At 37.5% G+C, this 14863-nt stretch overlaps 1 protein-coding gene across 4 annotated transcripts in view; it reads left to right on the forward strand.

Annotated features, from left to right (window-relative positions):
• rap1gds1 (RAP1, GTP-GDP dissociation stimulator 1) overlaps positions 1 to 14863 on the forward strand; it is a 48504-nt gene that overhangs the window by 14935 nt on the left and 18706 nt on the right. For 2 of the 4 annotated variants that reach the window (XM_079605239.1, XM_079605240.1), the window contains exons 5-7: positions 6172 to 6318; positions 12935 to 13063; positions 13190 to 13315. In XM_079605239.1, coding sequence (XP_079461365.1) covers positions 6172 to 6318; positions 12935 to 13063; positions 13190 to 13315 — 402 coding nt within the window. The remainder of the gene's footprint in view (positions 1 to 6171; positions 6319 to 12934; positions 13064 to 13189; positions 13316 to 14863) is intronic. The other 2 variants (XM_079605242.1, XM_079605241.1) reach the window with 1 other exon arrangement.

Raw genomic sequence — 14863 nt, forward strand, 5'->3', positions numbered from 1 at the left:
GCGATTCACACTGTCCCTACACACCGGACGCGAATAGCGCGTCAGGCGCGAGTGATTTCAATGTTAAGTCAATGCAAAGACAACGCGCGTAACGCGTCTTTGCATTGACTTAACATTGAAATCACTTGCGCCTGACGCGCTATTCGCGTCCGGTGTGAACGCACCATAAACGAGAACGGCGCGTGAACGACAGTTTCACATGGCAAACGTGAGAGGCGCGTGAACGACCGTGAGTGGCGCGCGTCAGCGTAAATGCATCATCACAGCAGCTGCAGCCGCCGGAGTATTACTGGAAGCGTTTGTAGTAGGCTACATCGTCACAGCAGCTGCTACAAAAGTCTCGGCGCCGAAACCCGCGATTCACTGCTGCTCACGCGACGTTCCTGCTTGAAGCTCGCGCGCTTCTCTTTGACCGGTTTTAAAAATCGGCATTGGTCAGAGTGATCGGCCGGTCACCGATTACGGCCGATCACGTGAAAATCGGCCGATTCCGATCACCAGCCGATCAATCGGTGCATCCCTACACGCGATACTTCCTGACGCGGCGGTCGGCGGCCCAAAGTTGCAAGTGTGGTTTTTCCGCTCACAGGCGATAGGGGGAAGCTGGACGACCACCATTCAACCCGAAAAAAGTAATATAACCATTACAATGACTCCGAAGCTTTTCAGTTAAGGTAAAAAACCTGCATAGTTCACCTTTAACTTTTAAATGCATCATCATATTCAAATTGCAAACACGAGCAGAGTCTCTCCATTAAAGACCCACGACTGGCAGATCAACGTGCTACAACATTTATCTCCGAAACTGTGGGAAATTAAACGAAATTGAATGGAGGAATTAAACTGTGACAAGATGATTGACACTGCAGTTTACGGTGACAGGATGCACGTAACTAAGCGACAGAGCTGTCCGTTAAAGATGATGAAGTAGTTTGTCCCAAAGCTTGCCGACTCTTTTGCTACACACTCAAAGTATGTACTTTTTCTTCACAAAAAGAGTACGGTACATACTTTTAGGGCGTAGTATAATTAGACGAAATGGGACGCAGCAATAGTTCATGGCTGTGAGACAAACACAGTAGCCTGGCTATTTTTAAAAAGAGGAGCGAGCACATCAATATGCACCGCTCAAACGTCCTGTTTATAAAGCAACATGAACACAAGAAAGTTTTATTGGGGAACTGATATGAGTCTTCTTCTCATGTGAGTGCTCCTCATTTTTAACAGTTTACCCTTAGAACAGTTAATGTATCTATCTATTTATTTTTTAAGTTTGTAGCAAACAAAATTTTCTAAAAAATAATAATGACATAAAAAGTCAAAATAAAAAACATCGTAATTTTTACGTTTCATTTAATAATTGACTTTGAATTTTGAATTTTGACTTTTTATTGCAGAATTGACTTAGCATCTCATCATTTTGACTTTTTATTTCATAACTGACTTAGTATCTCATCATTTTGACTTCTTAAATTAGGTCTTAATCTCATCATTTTGCCTTTTAATTGCATATTTGACTTAGTATCTCAAAGTTTTACTTTTTTCATACTTATGACTTTGTATTTCATAATTTGACTTCCTATGTCATGATTAGGATGTACCAAAGCATGACTTTATGTATTAGAAATTGGGATTCATAAATGTGCATATATATACAGTGTGAAGATGTCGGTCAGAGTTATATTTCTACAGCAGTGGTCTTCCCTTGCCTCACTCGCACTTCTCTTGTCTTCATTGCAACACACATCTCTATCCTTTTCTCCTCCCATCACAGCACAAACATTGTCAAACTGCAGATATTAAACCGATTCAAGAAGCTGCATAAAAAAAACACACTGAATTTGTTGCAAATCTGCAATGATTAAGTAATCCTTTAAAAATAATTCTGTAAATAAGCTGTGTCCCAGTTGTTTTCTGACAGTTGAATATCACTTTCAAAAAAGTCCAGTCCAAGCGTCACTGCCGCTCTTCAACGGCTCTCACAGATACAAGCCGACAAGAGCAATCCTCCGTAGGCTAGACCAGTGGTTTTCAATCCTGGTCCTGAGGACCCACAGCTCTGCACATCTTATATGTCCTTTATCTGACACACCCAGTTCAGTTCATAGAGCTCTTTCCTGACGAGCTGATCTGAAGCTGTGGGTCCACAGGACCAGGATTGAAAACCACCGGGCTAGACCGCCCCATTTAACAACGCTTGGTCTGACCTTCACGGGCTTCGAGGTCTGCGTCCTTCGAAAGATGCAGCCTCTGAATTGGGACACGGCAATATGCTTTACACTTTCACTTTTGTACAAAAGGTGTTTGGTTTTGATGCTTATTGACTTTTAATGATCATAGCTAATTTCTACAATACAAAGAGTTCAAATTAGTTAACTTTTATTAAGCCTCCCATCTTGTTTGAGAGTTATAATCATCATGTCAAACAAACTGGGTTGCCTCATTTAAGGAAAAGGAAACCACAGTGTTTAGTTTAAAGGGGTCATGACATGTTTTTTTTTATTTTATTATTATGTCCCCTTAGGTGCAATAATAGTATTACTATAGTTTTTTTTACAAAAATCTTTTAAATTGTAGTGATTTATGACCTTTTCCCACCCTGTTTCCCATCCTCTGATTCAAACAGTCTGTTTTGGGGGTGTTTCCCCTTTAAGAGTTCAGTGTTAACGCCCACTGTTATGATTGGCTAACGTCAGTGCCTATGCATCAATTATTAACGCCCCCAGCCAGAACATTTGCGGATTCGGCGTATTTAAAAAGTAGTTTAAAGTTTTAAATACATTACTTACAGTTTGCGTCGTCGTTGTTGAGCCCAGAATAGTCGGCACGGACTTATCTTTGAGCAACAGTTTTCTGGCAAAGCCAGCATCATTTTGGGATTTGTTCTCAAAACAGTCATCCTTCAAATGTATAGAACAAACGCTTAAACTAACACTGCCGTGACTGAGACGTCCGCAAAAAATAAAGTGCATCCATTTTTCCCTGACGTCTGGATCTTTCGCAGCGTATTCAAAGATGTTGTTTGTCCACAGCCAGGAACAGCACATCTGCGTGGCATCGTAATTTCCCTGTACACAGACCCACTCGCTGTCCGTCGACTGAACACTTGTGGGGCGCGCAGTGCGCGGGCGCGACAACGACACGAAATGAGCGTAGTTGCCTTGCGCTTTAAGCGTAGTTGTCTTGTGCTGGAGGCGGTCTATATGCAAACGCTGGTACGTCACTTCGTACCGTGACGCCACTTCTTACCATGGATCCAGAACGAGCTGTATTTAGAGCTTGATTAAATAAATGATTCGTTTATAATGGGGAGGACGTCTTAAGCTATGAAACTTGCAAGACGTTTTAATGGTACAAAGACCTCTTATATACCAAAAGATCAAGGCAAATTTGGTTTCTCATGTCATGACCCCTTTAAATATGAATAATTTTGATATTGGCAACTTCAGTCATGATTATGATTAGAACTGCACGAATCTGGACAAATTGAGAATCACGTTTTTTTTTTTTTTTAATAGAGATCACGATTCTAAATACGAACTTAATAAAATAACATAGTTTACTAGAGGTTCTGACAAAATGTTAATTGCTGCAGTCTGTTTATAATGTTTAATTGTTTTAATGTTATTTTTTTTAATCGGTTTGAATGAATGATTCAATGACTCATAAATACTTCTTGTTTCATTACTGGATGAATCAGTGTTTTTGAAGGAATGATTCAATGACAAAAACATTTTATAACAGTCACTTGTCAATGTAATTGATACAATCGTTATTTGAAGCTCCAAATTACTTTCAAAAGGTGATTTGCTCTATTTCGATTGTTTCCCGTAGACATCAGTGTTTATATCGGAACTATAAACATTTATCCCAGTACTTGTGTGATAATATGAACATTTGTTACACAGAAATAATGATACTGTGTGTTAACGATGAATCGTGCAGCTTCAATTAGGATTAAGTGATGATGCTAAATGAATTACAGTAGAATATGAGTTAAAAAAATACCACATTTCCACTTTAGTGTTGATAAAAGAGATGTCTGTGGGGTTAAATAAGACAAAAAGATTGGGAAACTGATATTGGTACATTTATAGAGATCAAGCTAGTTAAAATGTTCTCTGATTAAAAATGATTTAATATGAATTACTAGCAATTAAGTAAAGATTAAGTTATAATAACTCACATTTCCAATTATTTATGTGGTTACTAATAAAAAGACAAACGTGAGATTGCATTAAGAGCCCTTAGCAAATGGACACAGATGGTTTTAATGGTGAAGCTTTAGACGGAGCAGCTGATCTTGATCCCCGATGACTCTGACCCTTTGATAAAGATGACACATCAACGGACAGTCATGCATTTCACTCAACGACTTCATTGACTTGCAAACCCCACGCAGTACTATCTTTTTCCCTACACCGCATCCAAAAACCAATATTACACGCCATTTGGAAATCTTTCAACGTCTTTGTTTTCCGTATTCTGTTCTTTGACTCCGTTTTGTTGCATTTAAATCACTTTCTCACCCTTTTTTTATCTCTCTTCCTGAATTGTGTGATAGTAGGCAGTCGTCGTAGACTTTGCGTGGGCAAGAACCAGTGTAAACAAACCTGAAACATTGTTCATACCAACTGAGCTGACTCATATCTGACACACACACAAATACTCTCATCTGTTCACAGAGTTTACTGGAAAACCTAGCTATACATTGCATAAATATAAATCACTGGTGTATAGGACAGTATTTTGCTTCTGTGAAAAGTATGACTAAATATGGGGTGCAAGTACTGTATACGGGATTGAACTGCAGATTCGTGATTCATAAATCACTTTTATGTAGTCAAATGGTGTTGTAAAGTAGGACAGTCTAGGATAGGAGCGAGGGGAGTTACATGAGATGGCATTTTTTGGATAAACTTTTTTTTAAGGGAACACTCCACTTTTTTTTGGAAAAAGGCTCATTTTCCAACTCTCGTAGAGTTAAACAGTTGAGTTTTACCGTTTTCGAATCCATTCAGCCGATCTCCGGGTCTGGTGGTAGCACTTTTAGCATAGCTTAGCATAGATAATTTAATCTGATTAGTCTGACTTTTCATTTTCCGTCGGTCTTAGTACACAATGTAACTACAGAAGAGTCAAGGTAGAGAGTCAACTCTTTGGTCATTTTTTTTGAGAGAGTTGCTAACGGTCTAATCAGATTCAATTATCTATGCTAAGCTATGCTAAAAGTGCTACCGCCAGACCCGGAGATCGGCTGAATGGATTCGAAAACGGTAAAACTCAACTGTTTAACTCTAGGGGAGTTGGAAAATGAACCTATTTCCCAAAAAAAGTGGAGTGTTCCTTTTAAGGTGTCCGTGTTACAGGGATAGTTCACCCAAAAATTTAAATTATATGCAGGAAGAAGATTATACACCGAAACACAGAAAACTGGGAGAGGAGCCAGACAAATACACTTAAATTAAAGGGATTGTTCACCCAAAAATAAAAATCCTGTCATCATTTGCTTGCCCTTAAGTTGTTCTAAACCTGTATGAGTTTCTTTCTTCTATTGAACACAAAAGAAGATATTTTGAAGATTGTTGGTAACCAGACCGTTGACGGCACCCGTTGACTTCAATAGTAGAAAAAAATAAAAATACTATGGAAGTCAATGGCTACCGTCAACTCTGAACCTCGGTGTCTCTGTGGATATTTGAACACCTTCCCTTGGTAGTGAGTGTGTTGCAGTCTGGATTTTGCTGTGCTTCTTCTGCACTTCTGGTCTCTGGACTCTGGTTTGCCTTTAGTTGCGTCTGCACCTCAACTTTACAGCTGTAAACAAATCCTGTGCTGGTGTAATATGCATTTTTTCAGCTGACACTTTTTTGATCTCATTTGCGGTTCTTTTATCTCAAAGTTGTCATTTTCTTGTGTTCTCCAAGAAACATTATCAGTTGTCATATTACATTCCATGAGGATGCATTCATGGATCCCATCCTGTCTCTCCATTAAAGGAATCGTTCACCCAAAAAGGGAAATTCTGTGATTCTGAATCATTTGAATAGGTCGGGATGACATGAACTATTCCTTTAACGCCCTCTTCTCTGTCATTGTGTTTCAGGTTGCTGTTTCTTTGTGTCATTTTTATTGTTTATTTCTTTTTGATGTGACCTCTTTGTTTTGCAGATGAGGGCAGAAGTGCAGTTGACGCAGCGGGTGGTGCTCAGATAGTTGCCGAGCACATTAAGTCTCTGGCCCAAAGCACTGACCCGGCCACCGGGAAGCTCTTGACTGTCTTTTGTGGCATGCTGATGAACTATAGCAATGATAATGGTAATGACCAATCCCGCAAACCAAGAAGGCGATATTTTTGAATGGTCCCTTATTGGTATAGTCTGAGATGTTCACTAAATGATTCACATATTAATCAGTTCTACATAGATATGACAACTTTTATCTCATTCACATTTGATTTTCTGACTAGCACAGTTATGCCTCACGGTTGAACATTTTTGGTAATATCTGTAGGGGACCAGTCTAAGAAAGCCTGTTTCACTTCTCTTATTTATTCTGAATCTAATGTCTTTCACTGATTTGACATGATAGGTTTGCGAAATGGCTACATTTTGCTGCTTTGATCGGTGACTAGCTTTGATGTCCTTTGCAGCTAGTGGTGGTGTTAATGTTTTGTAATGTTGTGACTTCAGCTATCTTGAATTTTTTTTATTCACCATCCCTAATAAATTTTGTCTAATTTTGCCATTTTCCGTACATAGACTGAATGCAAAAATACAGTATGGGCCAAAAGTGATGTTCTGAGGGGATATTTGTTCTTTTTGTGACCTTATAAGTTTGATTAAATTATGAAAATATTTTAAGTACTTTTAAATATGAAGGAAAAGCAAAACAAACTTGTTTAAGGAGGTATTTATTTGAAAAAACGTATTTAATTGCGTGCATTATTATACAAGTCGATATTCTGATCATATATTTTTTCCAAGCAAATTTGACCAATTTCGAACCAGATCAATCTTAATAACTATGATTAATTTTGTATATAATCATTTATTTATACAAGTGATATATCATTTGTGAAAACGCCTTATATTTAGATGTGCATAATTATTAAACAGGTTTTCTTTTACTGGTAAAATGGGCCAAAAAAAGAGATTTAACTCGCATTGAAAAGTCATAAATTATGAAATGCCCATGAGAAGGATGCAATACTTATGCAATACTAGAAATTCCAAAATGATATTACTTATAAATGATTATATAGAAAATTAATAATAGTTATTAAGATTGATGTAGTTTGGAATTGGTCAAATGTTCTCGGAAAAAAATATGATCAGAATATCGACAAAAAAAAACTGTACTATTGTTAAAAAATGCATAGAAAAACAGAAAGCTCACAGGAAAAAGCATGCATTAACTGCAACATAATCAGATATTAATATTTAGTTGGTTCTCTCTCGTTTTTACATGTTTATAATTTCTTTGGTCAAAAATGGTTTACTCCAAGCACAACTACGCAATATGCTTAAAAAATCTTTAGCAAATTGTAATAATATTTTAATAAAGGGTGAAGATGTCAGTTTTCCTAGGCCGGACATCACTTTTTGCCACTACTGTAAACCTAGTTTTAATATTATTTATTTAAAATATGTGTTTAAGAAATACATTTTTAATTTAAAAACATGATTTAATTCAATTTTTTTAATTCTCTATGCATAAAAAATGCAAACATTTCATTGGCACGTTCTTGTGGTTCCATCAACCAATCAGTTCCCTTGATAAGAGAAGGCAGCATGCATGTTTTCTCTTTGCGGTGCTAAATGTGCCAGCCGAGCAACTGCCATTGATATGAATGGAAATAGCTTTCACCAAGTTTGGACCGCTTAAACAAACAAGCAGTTTTGATTCGCTCTGCATTTTAAACTAGAATTTTAACATTGAAAAAATGACATACTTCAAATTTAAAAGAAAAGTTCAGCGGGATGCAAGACACAAGTAAACACATTCTACAGTTTCGAGTGTCCATATCATTTGTAAAATGCCCAGGAGGTTACATAAGGCTCTGGCCTTGTGTTTTGCAGCAATGCAGTGCCTTGTTAAATATTTAAGGGAATGCAGGCAGTGTATTTACATCTCTGTGACTTGATGTCCTTGAATAATTGATGGACAGGCCACGCGCTGCTCCCTTCATCCCTGTTTGCCAGCAAGGCTTGAAATGGTAATAGCTTTTTTCTCGATCTATTACACCTCGCATCCAGAGGCTAGTGCAAATCAACAAATTTACGTCGGGCGTTTTCGTTTTCGGTGTCCTGATGAAAATAAATGGTCAGATATGAATTTAATGGAAGAGAACAGCCAGTGGGCTGTTTATTATCGCTGATATCACACTCATGCTGTTTTGAACCACGCTTTTTTCTTTCTCTCATCTCTGTTTCACTCAAATGTTGTCTTGTAACAGATTGCGTTTCCTTGCAAAGTCTATCTGTTCTAACTTAAAGCCTGTCATCATATTTACTAAGCCACCAAGATAAATGACTCATCTAATCACATAAGCTTATCACTTTGGGATTTTTTTTCACACGGGAAAAGACTTGACATGCCTGGTCAGATATTACACTGGTCTTGCATATCTGTAACCAAAAATACTCACTGAACTGTAATGTCCCTTTTTTTATACCCTTTGTGAAAAAGAAGTGCGCTTTAGCGTACTTTTAAAAGGAATTATTACGCAAATAATTTACTTTAAAAGAATATGGGGATAGTTCACCCAAAAAAAAAAATTCTGTCATTAATTACTCACCCTCATGTTGCTCCAAACCCGTAAGACTTTCGTTAATTTTCATAGCACAAATGAACATCTTTTTGATGAAATATGAGTGTTTTCTGTCCCTCCATTGACAGCTACGCAACTACCAATTTGACGCTTCAAAAAGTTCATAAAGAGAGCGGAAAACTAATACAAATTAATTGAAGAGACAATTCTGAAGAGACATGATCATTTTATATGATGAACAGATTGAATTTAGGCTTTTATTCACATATAAACTTTTATCAACATCAGTTGTGGTAAACGGAAGCATGTCATGACATGCGAGAACCAATGAGGTTCATTCTAGTGTTACGCATCACGTTTGAGCTTCAGCAAGAACCAATGAGGTTTGTTCTTGTGCGTCAAGCAGATTCGGTTGAGCTTCTGTTCATGTCCGCTGATCAATGTTTAAATGTGAATAAAACACTAAATTCAATCTCTCCATCATATAAAGCGATCGTGTCTCTTTGGAAAATTTGGACTAAACTGCTTAATTCATTTGGATTAGTTTTATGATCTCTTTATTAACTTTTTGAAGCGCCAAAGTGATAGTTGCGTAGCTGTCAATGGAGGGACAGAAAGATCTCAGATTCCATCAAAAACATCTTCATTTGTGCTCCGAAAATTAACGAAAGTCTTACGGGTTTGGAACAACATGGGTGTGAGTAATTAATGACAGAATTTTCATTTTTGGGAGAACTATCCCTTTAAGTGCACTTGTTTTTCACAAGGCGTATCAGCTCTTGAAATGTAGGACCAGGAGGCTGTGCTATATTTTTTATATACTCTCAGAAGGTAAAGCACTTTAACTGTCCGTGACTATATTTACAATGGCTGCAAGTGCCTTAATGCTTTTATAAAATGGTTACGACATCTATTTGTATTTGTTGAAACAGCTGTTAGTATATCATCTGTTTTTTTAGCATGGCTGACAGGCTGTATTGACCAATCAGCATCCAGTAGTGGAAGCGTACTTTTAATTGCATGCATTTTTGTATCGTTTATATTTGTAAAGAATATATACAGAGTGACTAGTTACGCAGTTCTTCGATATAATCGAGTCTGTGATGGCTGAATATTGCTGTTTGCACACTCTCAGTGTTATAGCCCTCCGCTCCGCTGGGAAGTTAAGCGGTTAAATCTCGCGTGAGCTTGAGATGAGATGCAAACAATTCATAGTTCTTTTAGGAGACATGACTCATGAGCTCTGCAGGTTCCCTGGTTGACATTTCATCTGACGTGATTTGGGCTTCGATTACTGGCAAGAGTTCCTCAATGATTTCTGGCTTGCGTCCAGTTCTGCCAAGGCTTGTTATGTTGTGTTTTCTCATTTGATACATTCACCCAATAGATGTTGCTAAGCTTAAATATTCCTCTCGCTCAGACCAGCGAAGCTTCTGTGTTGGATAAAGCGAATAACAGGAGATTATATAGGAGGGAAGAAGCATTTCGGACTGTCAACTGTTTGTTAAATGTGATGAAGGGACTTCTGTTTCATAAATGTTTTAAAGTGACTTATACTCTTTCTTCAACTCATACTCAATAACATTTTTCTCCTTTTTCAACTGCGGATCTTTTCCTCTGCCTGGACTGTCTTCTTAACACAGTGCTCTGCTGTCTCAGCTGCCATCTCCTCTTTGCTTCATTGAATTTACTGATCAACATCTGCTTCCCGACAAATCCATGGCATCAGATGTGTGCCGGTGCCGCCCACATTTGGTGTGTCACAGAGACATTACTCGACAAACTGAAACATCTTTGAACCGGCAACTTGAGGGCTTACTTTTAACAGCAATGCAAAATTTGACTGTTTTTAAAAGTAAACAAGACATAAAATGATACATTTAGTGAGCATTATGGTTAAAATAAGTAGTGGTCGAATTTAGATTTGGCCAAAACTGATATTTTAGAGAGCAGGATGGCCGATATGAAGCCTATATGAAATTACACTATTTAATTTAATTAACATGCATAACAATTGCTGCAACGAAATTTAGATTTTTTTGTGACATATTTGCTAAATTATAAATAATTGTAATATGAGTCAATATGAAAAATGAACAGATTTATACTTTAGCGGCTGCTTGATTCTGTAATCCATTATATCATTTTTTCACAAATAAAGAAATTGTTAAAAAGAAATAAACACTGCAACCAACAGGGCACTCAGTAATCTGGTGAAAGTAAATTTTCAGTAAAATAAAGAGAAGGTAATGCTAATTTTACATACAGTACACATATGACATGTACAGTATGTGAAAGCGGCAAACTGAATATAGCACAGCGTTTAAAGATTTTGCTCACAGTTAATTACCGTAATTATGAAATTCTGAATTATGTATTTCTATGGTAACCCTGTCGATGCCAAAATGAATCTGCAGCGGTCATGTGTGGTACAAGTCGCAGCTCTCAGAAAATTCAAGTTCACAAGTTGTAATTACGAGTTCTAGGAGGACGCGAGCGCTTTTACAAGTCAGAATCTCGTAATTACGGTAATTACGACATGGTGCGAACGAACCGGCAGGCTTTGGCGGGCATTGTCAAAATAAAAGTCCAAATGCTATCAAAATAAAAGCTACTTCTGACACTTATCTGTCAAACAATAAAACTTATGCCAATAATTTAAAGATGTAAAATATCTGCCTTGGTGGTATATCAGTCGGCCACTACTAGGAATTCAAATATCTGCCAAAATACACGAATAAAAGGTATTCTCTAAAATAGATCATAAAATGTTATGCAAGCTTGATTCTCAGGTAGATTTATTTGTTCTAAAGACATTTAGATAGTTCTGCTGGAGAGCAAGTGTGATTTGAGCACTGGAGGAAGGACCTGTGCTTGTGCATGAAAAGTGATGGCTTAGCAGTCCTTTGTTCCACTGTGGTCTTGATTTATCGTTCACATTTTCAGGTCGAGACTATATATTTTCTGTGCAAGTCTCAGTAAAGCACTCTGCAAAAATAAAATGTCAGAGCGTTATATAATGTGGCTGCGCTTTACATACTGCCGGTATTACTTTGATCTGGTGAATGGGCTCTTTTAATCTGCAGCTTCTCACACACAATTGCAGGATTTAAACAGATGAAATCACTCATAACAGGCGATTCATTTTCATGCCTCTTTTTAAGCAATGTAGTTTTGAAAGGCTTGCTGAAGAAATCAAGTCATGCACATAAAAAAAATTAAAAACAAAATAATAATTATTGGAAAACATGCTCAAAATATAGTTTAGATGTACATTACTGGTAAACGTGCACCTTCAGCTCTTAGTAAATATATCAGTGAGTTAAACCAAAATAAAATGTTTTGGGTACAATAAAGTTCACTAAAAGTGCTTTTGTTACTTTTTTTAATTTAACAATTTTTATGTTTTTATATAGCTTTTCAATTTTGTTTTTTTTTTTCTGTTTAGTTTGAGTAATTTTAGTTCTTAAACTTATTTATTTCAGTTTGTGTTTTAATTTTTTAATGTAATATATTTTAATTTATTTCAATTACTGAAAACGTTTTTGAATAGTTTTAGTTTAAAGGTAAGTTTACACGATAACGATACTTAAAACAGAAACGGTTTTCCTTTTGCGTTTTTCGCATACAGATGTTGTCAAAATAATTTCCGTTAAAACAAATAGAAATGCTGTATTATTCATGCCAGGCCAGTAGTTTATGCGCCTATAGACAACATGACGTCACCGTTTCCACAAATTCACGTTTTTGTTGTTTACTCAGAGACAATAATGGTATCTGTTTCAAAAGTTTGCATTTTCAGGCCCCCAAAACATTGTTGTGTAAATGAACGGCCAAAGCGCATACAAGTTTTCAGTTTTTAGTTTTCTGAGAAAAACGTTTGACAGTATTGGCTAATGGGAAGTTATAACGGAATTATTCATTGTAAAAATCACATTATTGTCTGTGACATTTGGACTGAACATTGCTGCCTTTGTACACTGTCATAAGAAAAGACAGACAAACAAGTTGAGATTTTTCCTTATTATGATGATGATATTTGGGGATAATGCAATGTATTTAGCAGAATAATGATGAATACTGGACTTCTTCAACTATCAATAAAAATTGCTGTTATCAAATCTGCATGAACAAATCTCATGTGTTTTCTCTCCGCTCTAGACTCGTTGCAGGCCCAGTTGATCAGCATGGGTGTGATCCCAACACTGGTCAGACTGCTGGGTGTTCATTCTCAAAACACCGCGCTCACAGAGATGTGTCTCATTGCCTTTGGCAACCTGGCAGAGCTTGGTGAGTTACCGACTCAATTCAGTCACATTGCCTAACTGCATATCCTCATTGTCATATATTCAAATACTGTATATTAGGACGTGTTGGATAAAGTTAACACATTTCTTTTGACTGATGCTCAAACAGAGTCCAGTAAGGAGCAGTTCGCCTCTACAAATATTGCCGAGGAGCTGGTTCGGCTCTTCCGTAAGCAGGTGGAACATGAGAAGAAGGAGATGATCTTTGAGGTGTTGGCACCACTGGCTGAGAATGGTGAGAATCACAGTGATTGACATTAAATAATAATGAACACGAATGAACCAGTCAATGTAGTGTCTTTTATTGAAACACTTGTACATTACATAAATGTACATTAGGCCTACAATTTTTGAGCACGGTACCAGGTTATTGCCATTATTCTTGAGTTATTTGCGATTTATTTTATTTGATAAAGATCAAATCCAAATACAAGACTGTTAGACAAGAAATCATCAGCCAATGGCGATAAGTTGAACCAAAAACAGAACCTTTTAGTATTGTAGAGAACCATGCAAAAACCAAGATATATGAATATGGTAATCATATAGCATTACCGTCTGATACTCTCACTATATCTTGTTATCGCCACAGTATTTATTTGTAAAGCGGTGCCCTTTATCTTTGTTTTGAAGGCGGACCAGTGTTTTTAAAGCGCCTCTATTATGCTTTTTAATATACTGCCTTTCATGCAGTGTGCAATATAGCTGTTTGTGAATGTAAAAGGTCTGCAAAGTTTTAAAGATCATAGTGCACAACAAATGTGTTGTCTCCTAAAAGAAAGAATTGATTCAGAACTTCCGAAACAAGTCGTCAGCAATTCCAGTCTCACTTCAGTAACATGTACGGAGGGTTTGTAACTAATTTGCATAATTCCAGCCTATGGTCTTCATTGGTTGCCTGCGAACAACGTCTACTTTGACCCTCAAACACTGTAGATGTTCTGAAGCTGGAAGAGTTTGGTTCATGTTGTCGACATGTCGAGAAGATGCTGTTTTCTGCGCTGCAAAAGCAGGTTCACTTTGCATACACTAAAAGGATGAGGACTCGCGGTGGAATTGATACGGAAAATTCGACGCCATTTTCCAGTGTCCAGATCCAGAGCTAAAATTAAAATAATGGTAAGTAAGGTTTTGTTTCAGACACGTGCTGTAAGTGGTAGACCAATCACAACAGACTGAGCCATCTGACCAATCAGAGCAGAGTGGGTCCTCGGAAAGGAGGAGTTTAGAGAGATCGAATTCTTTAGAGAACCGTTACAGACTTTTCTGTGAGAAAAGAGGTGATGCTGCAGTAGTGCTGGGCGGTATACCGGTTCATACCGAAAACCGGTGTATATTTTCGTCACGATATTCATTTTTAATATACCGCCATACCGGTGTGTTGATAACACAACGTCCGGAACGAACGTTACGCTGTGCGACAGTTTCAGACGGACCCTTTAAAATGCTGCACTTCTAAGCAGCGACGGTAAACAACAGTGCACCAGAGGGACGTCACCAGTGATGCGCGGGTTGATCCAAAATGAGCGGGTGCCTGCGGTCACCCGCGGTTACCCGCGGTTACGAGTCATCCAAAAATATTTTTAATGATATTCGGGTCGCGGTCGGTCGGGTCGTTTGAAATAAAGCTGCCAATTAATTAAACCTTTGTAATTTATATAGTGCTAGACATAATGTTCTATGAAATACATAGGTCTACACTTTATTGTCTGAATAACTGGGGCGAGGATGACGCACGAGCAGTCTGCAGAGATGACAGTGGGAAATCCGTAGGCCTATTTAC

Source organism: Phoxinus phoxinus (assembly GCF_949152265.1).
Source record: "Phoxinus phoxinus genome assembly, chromosome: 2".
Lineage (NCBI taxonomy): Eukaryota > Metazoa > Chordata > Actinopteri > Cypriniformes > Leuciscidae > Phoxinus > Phoxinus phoxinus.